We start from the raw sequence: 11,656 nt of genomic DNA, 5'->3' as shown, positions 1-11,656 counted from the left end.
CCACTTCATTTCTAAAGCTCTCATCAGCTCCTGTAGGACTTGTGAAGAAAACAGCTTCCCTTATCTGAGTCTATGTTCTGCACAATCCCACATCTAGGGGCTGTTGCTCCAAAAACGTCCTTGTTACTACACTAGTGGTTGCTGACACTGAGGGATAAGCTTCCATCCAACCTGACAAGTGATCTACTAATAGTAACAGATACTTGAACCTTCCTACCTTACCTACTGTTCAGTAAAATCTTTTGTATACTGTGGAAAGGCCTAAGTCCTGGTTCCCTTCCACCCAGGGTTTGTTTTCTCATAGCTTTTCTGTTTATTTGCTGATGTGTTACACAGCTATTGCATATCTACTTTGCTATTGTATACAATCTTACACACACATACTTTGTCTGTACAGCATCACACACTGCTTGCACTCCCCAGTGACTTTCCTGATGCAAAAGAGTTAAAATTTCTCTCATTACCTGTTTACCATTTCCTACTGAGGTACGCATAAGGCATCACGAGGCGTGCTCTCAGCATCACCTTTGGGAAAGCAGGTAATGGAGCTGGGTGGTGGTTTGGGGTATCGCTGCGGGGTGACGCTGCGTGCTCACACTTGGCTGACACTGGGGTGATGTTGGGGAGTGGCAGCGGGGGTTGGTGTTGGGATATCACTGGGGGTGACACTGTTGGGGTGATGCTGGGGAGTGGGACATCATTGGGGTGACGTGGGGTTGGGATCCTGGTGTCATGTTGGGAGTGCTGCCAGGAGGTGGCATTGTTGGAGTGATGCTGGGGTCACGTTGGGGCACGATGTTGGGGTAACACTGGGGGACATGCAGGAGTAACGTTGGGGGTGAGGCGGTTGGGGTTCTGCTCCACCTGGGCTCTGTACCACGCGCTGGCCATGTGGGTTCTTACTGCTACGTTTAACGTCAAAGAGTGACGCTGCGGGGAGATACCAGGGTTGGGGTGACATTGCTGGGCTGATGTCAGGGACTGAAGCTAGGGTGACATTGGGATGAGGCTGGAGTGACATTTTTGGGGAGGTGCTGGTTAGGTGACAGTGGGCTGATGTTGGGGTAGCTCTGGGGTTTAACATCAAAGAATGACACGGATGATTTTTGGGGGTAATACTGCAGTGACGCTGGGGAGAAAATTTTGGGGGGTGACATGGGCTTGACACTGCGGGGTCATGGGTTGATTCAGGAAGTGAAGCTGGGATGACATTGCTGGTGTGATGCTGGGGGAAGCTGGGGTGATGTGTGGGGGTGATGTTGTTGGGCAGTGATGTTGGGCTATCGTGGGGGGCGACATGGATGGGGTGATACTGAGGGGGTTCTAGAGTGGTGATACTGGGGTGCTGCTGGGAAGTGGCATTGGGCTATCAGTGGGGGATGACACCAGGGAGTATGCTGGGGTGACAGTGTTGGGGTGATGCTGGATGTGACCTGGCCATCTGTCCTCACAGCCCCAGTGAAGCACCAGAGGTGCTGGATGACAACACGGTGACATGAGTGTCCCTTTGTGCTACAGTGTGGAGGTGGTGGCCACCAAGTGAGGTGGAGGAACACCCCAGGACTCCTCTATGCCTCACAACCCCCAAAGAGAACCCTAGAATGGGAATACACCTGTGCCCCACATGGACACCTCAACTCTCCAGGCAGGAGGTCTCCATCCTGTACCTTAACTTCACCTCAGGACAGACCCACAGTGCAGAGCTGCAGCGCCACTACCAGATAAAGCCCCCCAATGCTCTCTATCCCTGCTGCCCCACAGCCCCCTGCCTTGCTGATCTCATGGACCTCTCTCATTAACCTCCCCCATGGCTCCTAGCCCCACTGATCAGACCTCCCACCCCTGCCCCACAACTACCCCCCCCCTCTCCCACCCCCCCGCTCCCGTTCCCCCCAATTCTGTTCCACATCTAGATGGTGCCACCCCTACCACCCGGTGCTCCCTGCCCCAAACCTCACTGCCTTCATTCTCCTGCCCCATGGCCTGGCCTGGCTGTCCCGTGTCTGTGCACTGAGCCCTACTGCTTCTCATGGTGTTCACTCCCACCCTGTGAAGCAGTTTTGTGGGGCAGTGAAGAGGGCTCAGTGCTGACCTTAGCTGTGGAGCTAGGGATCACTGTCCCTCCCACACAGGAGCATAGAGCTGAGTGTGATGAGAGGGAGGAAGAGCAGGAACTGGGGCTGCAGCAGGGCCTGGAGCAGGTGTAGAGTAGGGGAGGTGTGGGGGATTCTGTTGGAGTGGGAAGGATTCTATGGGGCTGGGGGGGCTGAGTTGGGACCTAGAGTAACTTTGGGGTCACTCTACCTCACTTAAGGGCATGAGGCCCACCTCTCCAGGGCTGTACCTCCCCCCACAGCACCCCCACCTCTTCCACTGCCCCCTGGGACCTCATGGGGGGGATGCAGTGATGCTGACTGCTGCAGTGTAACCCCCACCCTACATTCAGGTAGGGAGGCTGAGGGTAACAGATGGGGCTCTGTGGGGTGCTCTGAGTCTTGCTATGGGTCTCTAGGGAGCACTATGAGGTTCCTTGGTCTCTACTGGTCTTGTTCTGGGTCTTGCTATGTATCCCTACGGGGAGCTATGGGTATCACCGTGTATCCCTACAGGCTGCTATGGGTCCCACTATGGGTCCTGCTATGGATGTCCCTGCATGCCCCCAGCTCTGCACACTGCTATGGGTGCATTCTGGGGGTTCTATGGGGGTCCCTATGTGGCAGTCCCTAGGGGGAGTCTCAATGGCGGTATCCCTATGGTTCCTATCATGATGGGAGGGGCACAATTTGTTGGTTGCCATGAAGAGCAGCAATTAATTAGATCATTAATGATAGAGGTGAAGCTGCTGCCCACCCCCCCCCCACTGCTGGTGAAGTAACTGTGGCGTGTGGCGGGGTGAGCTCTGGTCTGGGTAATTAGCAGCAAGATAATTAGGCGCTCATTAGTGTGGGGGGGACAGGTGGTCATCAGTGCAGGAACTCAAGGGGAGGTTAGTGGGGTCACTAAGGGGGGGGTAGTAATGAAGTAACTCATTAATTACACACCCTTTAGTGGGGGAGTGATGGGGAGCAGTAATTAAGAGAGTATTAATAGGTACATAACGAGTGCAGGGTTAATTAGTGGAAGAGTTTTTTAGGAGGAATAATTATAGAGAAAATAATGGGGAACAAGGAGGGTTAATAAGGTATTAATGGGGATAAACGGGTGATGAATTGGGTGTTTATTCAGCGGGGCACGGATGAAGATTTAATGGGGAGTAATGGGGGGAATTCATCGGTGAGGATGAGCGGGGATGTATAAACTGGGGCATATATTAATTGGGCACATTGCGGGTACCGCCAGCGCAGGCGGGGTCTGGGGAGGGGGGAACAGTGAAGGGGCGGGGCGCTTCGAGAGCGCAGAGCTGATGGGGGGGGCGGGGGCAGTGAGGCACACGGAGTCGCCCGGACCTCCCCCCCATTAGATGCCCCGACCCTCCCCACGCTATTTCGGGGCAAACCTCAGCCCCGACCTCACACATATCTGCCCCCCCACCTAGTCCCAAGTCCCACATCTCATCCGCAAACCTGCCCTCAGAGCCCAAATCCAGGTCCCAAACCCTACATCTAGACCCCATACCCCGAGCCTCACAACAGGAATCCACATCACAAACCTACACCCCACATCCGGATTCTGAACCCACAACCATCGCCGGATTTAGGTCTGGGTTTCAGGAGAGATGTGGGGCGGGGGGGGTGGATTTGGTGCTTGGGGCCCGGCTAAAGGGAGCGATTTGGAGTCGCATCCCATCCGAATGTGGGACATATTCAGGACCTCTCGCCCAGAACCAGGACCCTACTCCGCTCCGACTTCCCCGCTCCAGCTCAACTATGGCACCGCTTCCGCCCATCCGGGGCCACTTGGCCAATCGGAGCCCTGAGCAGAGTCGGAAGAGGCGGGATAAATGGGGAGGAACATCTCAGCAGCCCTGGAGTTTTGTGGGTAGCGAGGCGGAAGTGCCGCTTTAGCAAGGCACCAGTCATGAGAACGGGAGCAGGAGGGAATTTCCGGGACGAGCACTTCCGTGGGCTGCGAGGGATTATGGGTAGCGTGGCGGAAGTGCACCGTCAGGGAGATAACAGGACAGGACCGGAATTGTGTAAATTAACAAGAAAGCAATTGGACGGGAGCAGAGGTGAATGGAATAGAGCGGAAGAGAGTGCGTGGGGACCGGAAATTGGTTGGGCCGCGGCGCCGGATTTGCCGCTCTCTCTCGTGCCATGCCGCTGCGTGCTGTGTACCTCCTGAGCGCCCCCGGCCCCCGCGGCCGGCCTCGCACCTACGTAGGATTCACGCACGACCCTTGGCGGCGACTGCGGCAGCACAACGCGGGGCGGCAGAAGGGTGGGGCGCGGCGCACGAGCGGCCGCGGGCCGTGGTGGGTAACCGAAAGGCGGGGGTCCAGGGCCGGAAGTGCGGGCGATTCGGGGGGTGGCGGGCGTCACGTCACGGCCGATCTCTCCCCGCAGGCGGATGGAGCTCTACGTGCACGGCTTTCCGTCCGACGTAGCGGCGCTCCGGGTAGGACACGTCCCCCTTCGGCCACACCCCCACAGACCTTCGAGCAGCTCCTCGCTCTCGAGAGGCCCCGCTGCTCCCCCGGTCCCGTTCGCACATTAGGCGGATCTCTTTCTATGCGCCGCGCGTTATCTGAGCCCCATCTGCTGCGCCACAAGCCCCTCTCCCTTAGCCCCGCCCGTCCAGCGCTGCCGCACCCCCAAGCCCCGCCCAACCAGCGCTGTCCCACCTCCCCCAAGCCCCGCCCAACCTGCGCTGTCCCACCTCCCCTAAGCCCCGCCCAACCTGCGCTGTCCCACCTCCCCTAAGCCCCGCTGCTCCCCCAGCGCTCTGACTGCGCTCCTGCCCTGTTTCGTTGAGCCGCGCCTTCCGTGCAGTTCGAGTGGGCGTGGCAGCACCCCGCCGCTTCCCGCCGCCTCCAGGATGCTAAGCCCCGCCCCCTTCCCGGTGAGCAGCCAATCGCTTTCGCGCTTCGTATGCTGCCCCGCCTGCTCTGGGCCCCGCCCTGGCGCCGCCTCCCACTGCGCCTGCGCTGGCTCCGCCCTCAACCAGGCCCCGCCCTCCACCCGGCCCCGCCCCCCCACGTCGTTATGGAAATGGACCCGGGAGGGCCAAAGCCACGCCCCAGGAAGCGGCCCGCGACCACTTTGGCCACGCCCCCTGCGTGCACACTGTGTTTGGAGCCCTGCGAGGTAAGGCTGGGGGCTTGGAATCTCTGGGGTCGTTTGGAAGCATTTTGGGGGTCGGTCGAAGGAAATAGTGGTTCGTTCATGCGGTATTTTGGGGTCTCCCCTGTGTCACGCTGCAATGCTGTGAGGCACGTCTGTGGTGCTCAGGGCCCCTGTGGCACATTGAGGTCATTCCGAGGGGTCGGGGGGCTTTGAAACAGGTGATTTGGGGTCATGCTATGGGCTCTGAGGTCCAGGTGCGATATTGCACAGTCATTATTTTTGATGACCGGCCTCTATACTGGGGTTCTGAGGCCCCGTGGGGATGTCAAGGGTCAGCCTGGTGCCCATGGGATGGACCTGGTGTCCCGGGGGGGGGCGGGTCTGGGTCCCCATGGTTGCTTCAGGGTCATCCTGCCGAGTTCCTGGGCCTTTCAACTCCATTTGGGACACTCAGAGGAATTCTGAAGCGGTGCATTACAAAGGGGCGTGGCCTGGTGTGACCCCGCCTCCTCGATGCGGCTCCACCCCCAGGGCCGCACTCTCCGCTGTCCCCGCCCCCCCTGCCCCGCCCGCTGCCACGCCCGCTGCCTTGCCCCACACTTCCTGGGGGCGGAGCCGAAGGAACTGCTGCCGCTGGGTGGGACCTGCCCCAGGTGAGTGGGTGGGGCTTAGGGAAGGCGGGGCCAATTAAGTGAGCATGATCAGCGCTAAGCCCCACCCCCAGCTGCCAGCAGGAGGTGCTGTGGGGAGAGCTGATTGGCTGCGGGGATGGCGACGATGAGTGGGCGGAGCTAGGAGACCCTACCTTGGTAAGTCCCTCCCACCGGCCTCTGACTGCAGCCCCACTGCCCTGAGCACACCTTCCGTCTTTGAGCCCACCCGCTAACCTCTGCTCCCACAGGGCCATTGGACGGATGAGCTGCTGCAGGGCCAGCGGGCGGAACCGGAGTGAAGCCACCTCCCCCTCAGCGGCTTTCTAACTTAATTTATTCACAATAAAGCAACAGGTGGAACCGCTCCCAGCATCATTCTTTTGTATCCTGGAAAGGAATGGGGTCCTGGGGACAGATGGGGGCCGTTTGGATGGATTTGAGGTCGTTAAGGTCACTTTGGGGCCCACAGGGTCAGTTGCTTTGAGCTCTTCGTGGTTCCCCGTGGTGTTTTGGGGTCAACTAGAGGGACATTGCAATCTTCCAGTGAACATTTCCAGGTCCTGCAGGCCAAGTGGGATCCTTGAGGGATGCTATGGACTCACGTAGAGTGTGTCTGGGGTCCTGTGGGTCACTCTGTGGTCCTTAGTGGTGGGTCTGGGGTCCCTGATGGACACTTTAGGGGTCTGAAGCTCACTCTGAGGCCCTATGGGCTGGGTCCAGGGTCCCTGGGATCCCTATGGTTCACTCTGGGGCCCATTAGGGTGAGTTTGGGTTCATGGTGGACACTTTGGGGCCTATGCAGTGAGTTTGGGTTCCCTGTGGATTGCTGTGGGGCACAACGGGGTGAGTTCTGGGTCCTTTACAGCACTACGGGGTGTGTTTTGGGATGGAATGTTGTGATTTTAGGGCCCTCGTAGTGCCACTATGGGGTCCATACAACCCCTCACCCATGACAGAAAATACCCAAAACGCCCCAAATTCACACCAAAAACAGCACAACCTATAGCATCTGAACTCGACATAACCCTCACAGACCCACAGACCGCCAAAAATCCCCAGAATGGCCCAAAATCCCCAAAGTACCCCAAACTGTGAGGGTCACTTCTTCTTGGTCTCCTTGCAGGCGACAACGTAGCGCTGCGCCACGTTCAGTGGCGGCGAGTAACCATCAGCATACGACGTGTCCTCGAACAACACTGAGTAGTCGTCCTGTGGCTGCACGCATGGGGTGAAAAACAGCAGCAGTAATGAGCGACTGCTGGGCCCAGGGCAGGGCCGATCTGCAGGGCACACTGGGGCCGTACCCGCTGCGGCGGTGCATGGATGAGGGCACGGTAGAAGCAGGTGGTCTGCGGGTACAGCGCCAGCACCAGCTGCTCACGCTGGAACAGCGCTTCAGGGTCGGTCTCAGGGTTTGCCTTCCACTGCGGCAGAGGGATCACGCGGCGCCGGCTGAGCGTGTGCCTCCTGCAGGATGGTGGGGAGGAGCAATGAGTGAGGGTTGGGGGCGGATGAGGGGTCTGGAGAGCAGGTTTGGGGGTCTGAGGAGAGTTTTGTGGTATGGTGGTTGTGCAGAGGGAGTTTGGGAGAGCTAGAGGGCTTTGGGGAGGTGTGTGGAGAGGATTTGGGAAGGTTTGGTGAGAACTAGAAGAGGTTGGTGGGGAGCTGGGAGCATGGGGGCGTGGGAAGGGGGTTTGTGGGGAGTTGGGTTGTTTTGAGGGGTTTGAGGTGGGAGTTTGGGGGGAGTTGGAGAGAGTTAGGGAGTGATGAGGGAGTTGGAGGAATAGGGGAGGGCTTTGGGAGGGGGGTGGGGGCTGCGAGGATGTGGGGGCAGTTGTGGGGCTGGGGGTACAGTTGAGGGGTGGGGGTGCTCACTCTTTGCCCTCCTCATCGATGTCGTCCACCTCATACCTGGGGCGGGGGAAAGAAAAAAGGAAAAAGGATTAAACCACAGCAAAATGTGGGGAAGTGCTGTGACCCCAGAGCACCCCACAGCCCTACAAGGAGCAGTGGTTGCAGTGCCCCCAAATGCCCCAACACTGCCCCGCGCCATGCCCCATTCCCCCCCAGAATGCCCAAACCGCCTCCTCACCCCTTTCCACCACCCCCCACAACCCTGCACCTTTCCCTCCCCACCTCCCACCCCCTCGCCCCCTCCACACACTTGTTGGCAGCGTGGCTGTAGCTGACCACCTCAGCCAGGATCCACTGCTCGTCGCCATCCACCGCCTTGACGCGTGCCGCCACTTTGTCCCCAGGCTTGGCCACGTAGTCCCCGGCTGCCGGCATGGCACCGCACAGCGGGGGCGGCCTGGGGTTGGGGGTTGCGGGTTGGCAGGTGGGAGTTAGGGGGAGGGGTGAAGCTGGGATGGGATTTGGGGTTCTGCAGTGCAGTCAGGGGGGAGCTGGCAATCCAGGACAGGGGTCAGGGAACAGACCTTGACTTGGGGTTTGATGGGGTGCAAGGGGAGAGAGGGCAAGGGCATGGTCAGAGTGGGGTCTGGGCAGGTTGAGTTTCCCAGGATGGGGCTGGAGGCAGCTGGAGGCCTATGGTGTAGGGCAGGGGGTGGGATTTGCTGCCTCTGGATGTCACGTGTAGGGTTAGGGCTATGCTTTGGAGTCGGGGTCCAGAAGCAGCAGATGGGGTTAGGGTGTGGTTTGCAACTGGGGGCTCAGGGCACAGTGGAGGGCGGGGTGCGGTGTGGGTCTGGGAATTCAGGGCAACCTGTGGGGAGGGGTGCACTGTGGGGTCGGGGAGGGGTGCACTGTGGGGTCGGGGAGGACCTACTTGTCGCCTGGCTTGCCAATCCAGAGCGGCAGCGTCATGGCTGACTGCTGCAGCAGTGTCATCAGCACGCCCCGGCGCATCGTCTTGCGCGGCGGCTCTGCGTCGCTGTAGATCCCTGCAATCTTGGCGGCTGTGGCACAGTGGAGGGACACGGTGACACCAAGACTGGGGGTCAGTTGGGGAGGGGGTGGGGTGTGCAGGGGAAGATTTGGGAGCAATGCCAGGGGTTTGGGGCGTAAAAACAGAAAAACAGAGCGTGGTGTGACAGGATGTAACAGAACATACTAAGAAAATTTGAGAGGAATTTGGGGTGAAAGCTGAGAAAACTGGGGTCCAAGCTCACAATGGAAAAGCTGGGGGAAAGAAAGAAAAACAGAAACACACACAACAGATGTGGGAAGGAACTGCAGCGCCTAGGGACATTTGGGGGAATTTAGCAGAGTTTGGAAGAGCAGGAACAGTTTGAGAGAATTTGGGGGTTTCAACTAACTCAAAAATAGGAAAAAAAAAGTAATACAAAATACCATAGTATCAGGAGGTGCATACAGGAACTTCTAAAATGCAAAGTAATACAGAAAAAATACAAAAGGATCTGAATATGCGCTGGGAGAATTAGGGTGAAAACAACCAGAGTTTGGGGAGACACACAGAGAAAGTTTGGGTTGGCTGCACACAGGGAATGTACAGGACGAGCAGGGGCCAGGGACACACGGGGTCCGGGACACAGCCGCACAACGGAGGCTCGTACCGATGCGGCGCTCCTCCAGCAGGGACTTGATCTCGGCAATCTTGTCCAGCGCCTTGCGAAGGATGCTGCAGAGGGCCATCAGGGCAGCTGCCACTCATGGGGGGCACGGGGCAGTGCGTAGGGTTGTTGGGGTGCGGGGTGTAGGGGTGTAGGGATGTGGGGATGCGGGGCTGCCCTACTTGCACTCAGCCTCAGCGTCTGCCTTGGCGGTGGTGTACAGCCCGCGCAGCTTGGTGCGGTAGTACGGCGAGACTGGAGGGGAACGTAAGAACGGCCTGAGCCGCGCTGCCGCGGCCGCGCTCCTTTCACCCAACTCCGCCCCTTTCCTCAAACCCCGCCCCCTTCCCACGGCCCCGCCCTCTCCGCATCACCCCGCTCCCTCCCCAGAAGCCCGTCTCTCCTCGCAGCCCCGCCCCGCAGCGCCCTCCCGGTTCCCGGCGCCACCCGCTCCGCCCCGCGCCGCTCTCACTCTTGTTCTCGGTCTGCATCCTCTCGTGCGTTTTCTGGATGTTGATCAGGTTGTGCTCGCTGCGGGAGCGCTCCTCCTGTAAGGCGGCAGGCTCGCGGCGGGGGCTGCCCGCACAGCCCCCAAGCCCGGACCCCCAGCCCGGCGCCCGCCCCCCCCAGTCACCGCATCCACAGCGCAAACGCCCGCTCCGCGACTCCGCCTCCGCGTCCGCAGCGCCAGCCCCGCACCCATCAGCGCAGCCCTAAAGCCACGCGACGAAGCGCAAACCCAAACGGCCAGAGCCTCAGCCCGCCCCCGGAGCCACGCGGACACTTCGCGAGAGGCAGCAAAGCGGCTCAGACCCTCCGTGCGCCCGCGCCTCCACACCTGCGTGTGCCCCAGCAGCCGCTGCAGCTCGGCCAGCAGCTCGGCGATGCGCGAGTCCGCCGACACCAGCGCCATGACGGCGGCCACAACGCAGCGTCCGCACGGAGTTCTACGCATGCGCCAGTCTCGACACAGCACTACGCATGCGTAATTCTGGAGACTAGTACGCATGTGCCATGCTTGATGGCTCACTGCGCATGCGTCATACTGGGGAGTACTACGCATGCGCCATCCCGGGGCTAGAACTGCGCATGTGCTAGGTCCTACGTGCGCCGGTCCAGCATTACGCATGCACCACTACAGGGGAAGTTGAACGCATGCGCGATTCCAGAGGGAGTAATCGCATGCGCAATTGCAAGCTCTAGTAGTACGCATGCGCCATTCCTGAGAGAATGAGAGAGAGAGAGAGAGAGAGAGAGAGAGGACTACGCATGCGCCAGTGCTGCGCTGCACAACGCGCGTGGCATTGTGGACCCGATAGTACCACGTGCCAGCCTCGACACGGCCCTGTGCGTGCACCGGTCCCGCTATCGGCATTTTGGGACTCCCTATAATGACGGGCGTTGGCGGATTGACGGCGCAGCACGATTAGGGGAAGGACTCGCCCGGTGTGCTCCCAGAGCTGCTCTGATCCTCATCGTTCCAGAAAGCCGCCTCCCCCGCCGATCCCCGAGACTCGTCCGCCCTCGGTGCAGTCGCGCGCTTTGGCCACGCGGTGGCATCAGAGACCCGGGAAACGGCTTCGGCGATCGGGCTGACGGGGCTCGGCGCTGTTGCTTCATTCTTTTGAATTCAGGTTAACGCAAAGTTGGAAGAGGGAAGAAAACAAGAAAGGAAAAAATCTGCAAAGCCAGGAAGCCTGTGTTAATTGCTTATGAATGTATGTGAAAACAATGACCGAACTTACGTTGCATTTTTTTTATTAGTGTCAGTTGCATTTATTTAAATAGTCATGCACCAAATTCCAACTACACCGGGCACATTTAACGGTAATAGAGTGAAGGCACGTTAGCAGAAAGCACAAGACTGTATTGACATTATCTCAGCCTCTGGCTATTTTTAATGAGATTTTTTTATAAATGCCTTTTTTGCATTAAAAAAAAAATGCCCAAAATAAATCTCAGATTGCTGAAAATGTATGTGTGATTCTATTTGTAATGATGGTGATCCTGCAAGGTGATTAAAGGTGTTTTGCAAAAATCAAATGAGCCTAACCTAATCAGATCAGGAAGATGAAACAGTATGAGTCAGGTAAAGGAATGTCATTCTTGGAGGCCTTAACAAAGAAGAGGACTCTGTTGTATTCTAAGGCACACAAATGGACTCCCAGAGCTTGTCTGTGTCCGCCTAGTGTGCTCTACAGGCTTCCAATGATGTTGAAGTGGACGCAAGGGAACCCTACAGTAC

The 11,656-nt window shown here is 58.5% G+C and overlaps 2 protein-coding genes across 4 annotated transcripts; one reads left to right on the top strand and one right to left on the bottom strand.

Moving 5' to 3' along the window:
• The first annotated feature begins 4,179 nt into the window (after positions 1–4,179).
• Positions 4,180–6,242, top strand: LOC122161000 (structure-specific endonuclease subunit SLX1-like). Of its 2 annotated transcripts, none has more exons than XM_042820066.1 (6): positions 4,180–4,414; positions 4,506–4,557; positions 5,010–5,246; positions 5,757–5,878; positions 5,950–6,034; positions 6,127–6,242. In XM_042820066.1, the coding sequence occupies exons 1-6, from the start codon at positions 4,257–4,259 to the stop codon at positions 6,175–6,177; spliced, it is 705 nt and encodes a 234-aa protein (XP_042676000.1). In that variant the 5' UTR covers positions 4,180–4,256; the 3' UTR covers positions 6,178–6,242. The 2 variants fall into 2 exon arrangements, with proteins under 2 accessions (XP_042676000.1, XP_042675999.1); XM_042820065.1 differs by having other exon boundaries at positions 4,932–5,246.
• SGF29 (SAGA complex associated factor 29) lies at positions 6,196–10,343 on the bottom strand. 2 transcript variants are annotated; one of them, XM_042820064.1, is made up of 10 exons: positions 10,250–10,343; positions 9,884–9,959; positions 9,594–9,666; positions 9,415–9,479; positions 8,667–8,796; positions 8,043–8,189; positions 7,754–7,789; positions 7,183–7,345; positions 6,962–7,093; positions 6,196–6,438 (listed from the first exon to the last, which is right to left on the bottom strand). In XM_042820064.1, exons 1-9 carry the CDS (start codon positions 10,322–10,324, stop codon positions 6,977–6,979), a joined length of 882 nt encoding a protein of 293 aa, XP_042675998.1. In that variant the 5' UTR covers positions 10,325–10,343; the 3' UTR covers positions 6,196–6,438; positions 6,962–6,976. The 2 variants fall into 2 exon arrangements, with proteins under 2 accessions (XP_042675998.1, XP_042675996.1); XM_042820062.1 differs by having other exon boundaries at positions 6,196–7,093.
• Positions 10,344–11,656: the final 1,313 nt, after the last annotated feature.

This window comes from Centrocercus urophasianus, unplaced genomic scaffold, assembly GCF_019232065.1.
Source record: "Centrocercus urophasianus isolate 14NV4802_14NV808 unplaced genomic scaffold, USGS_Curo_1.0 seq_18, whole genome shotgun sequence".
Taxonomy (NCBI): domain Eukaryota; kingdom Metazoa; phylum Chordata; class Aves; order Galliformes; family Phasianidae; genus Centrocercus; species Centrocercus urophasianus.
Note: the sequence above shows the minus strand (reverse complement) of the source record. Positions and strands in the feature narration are given on the sequence as shown.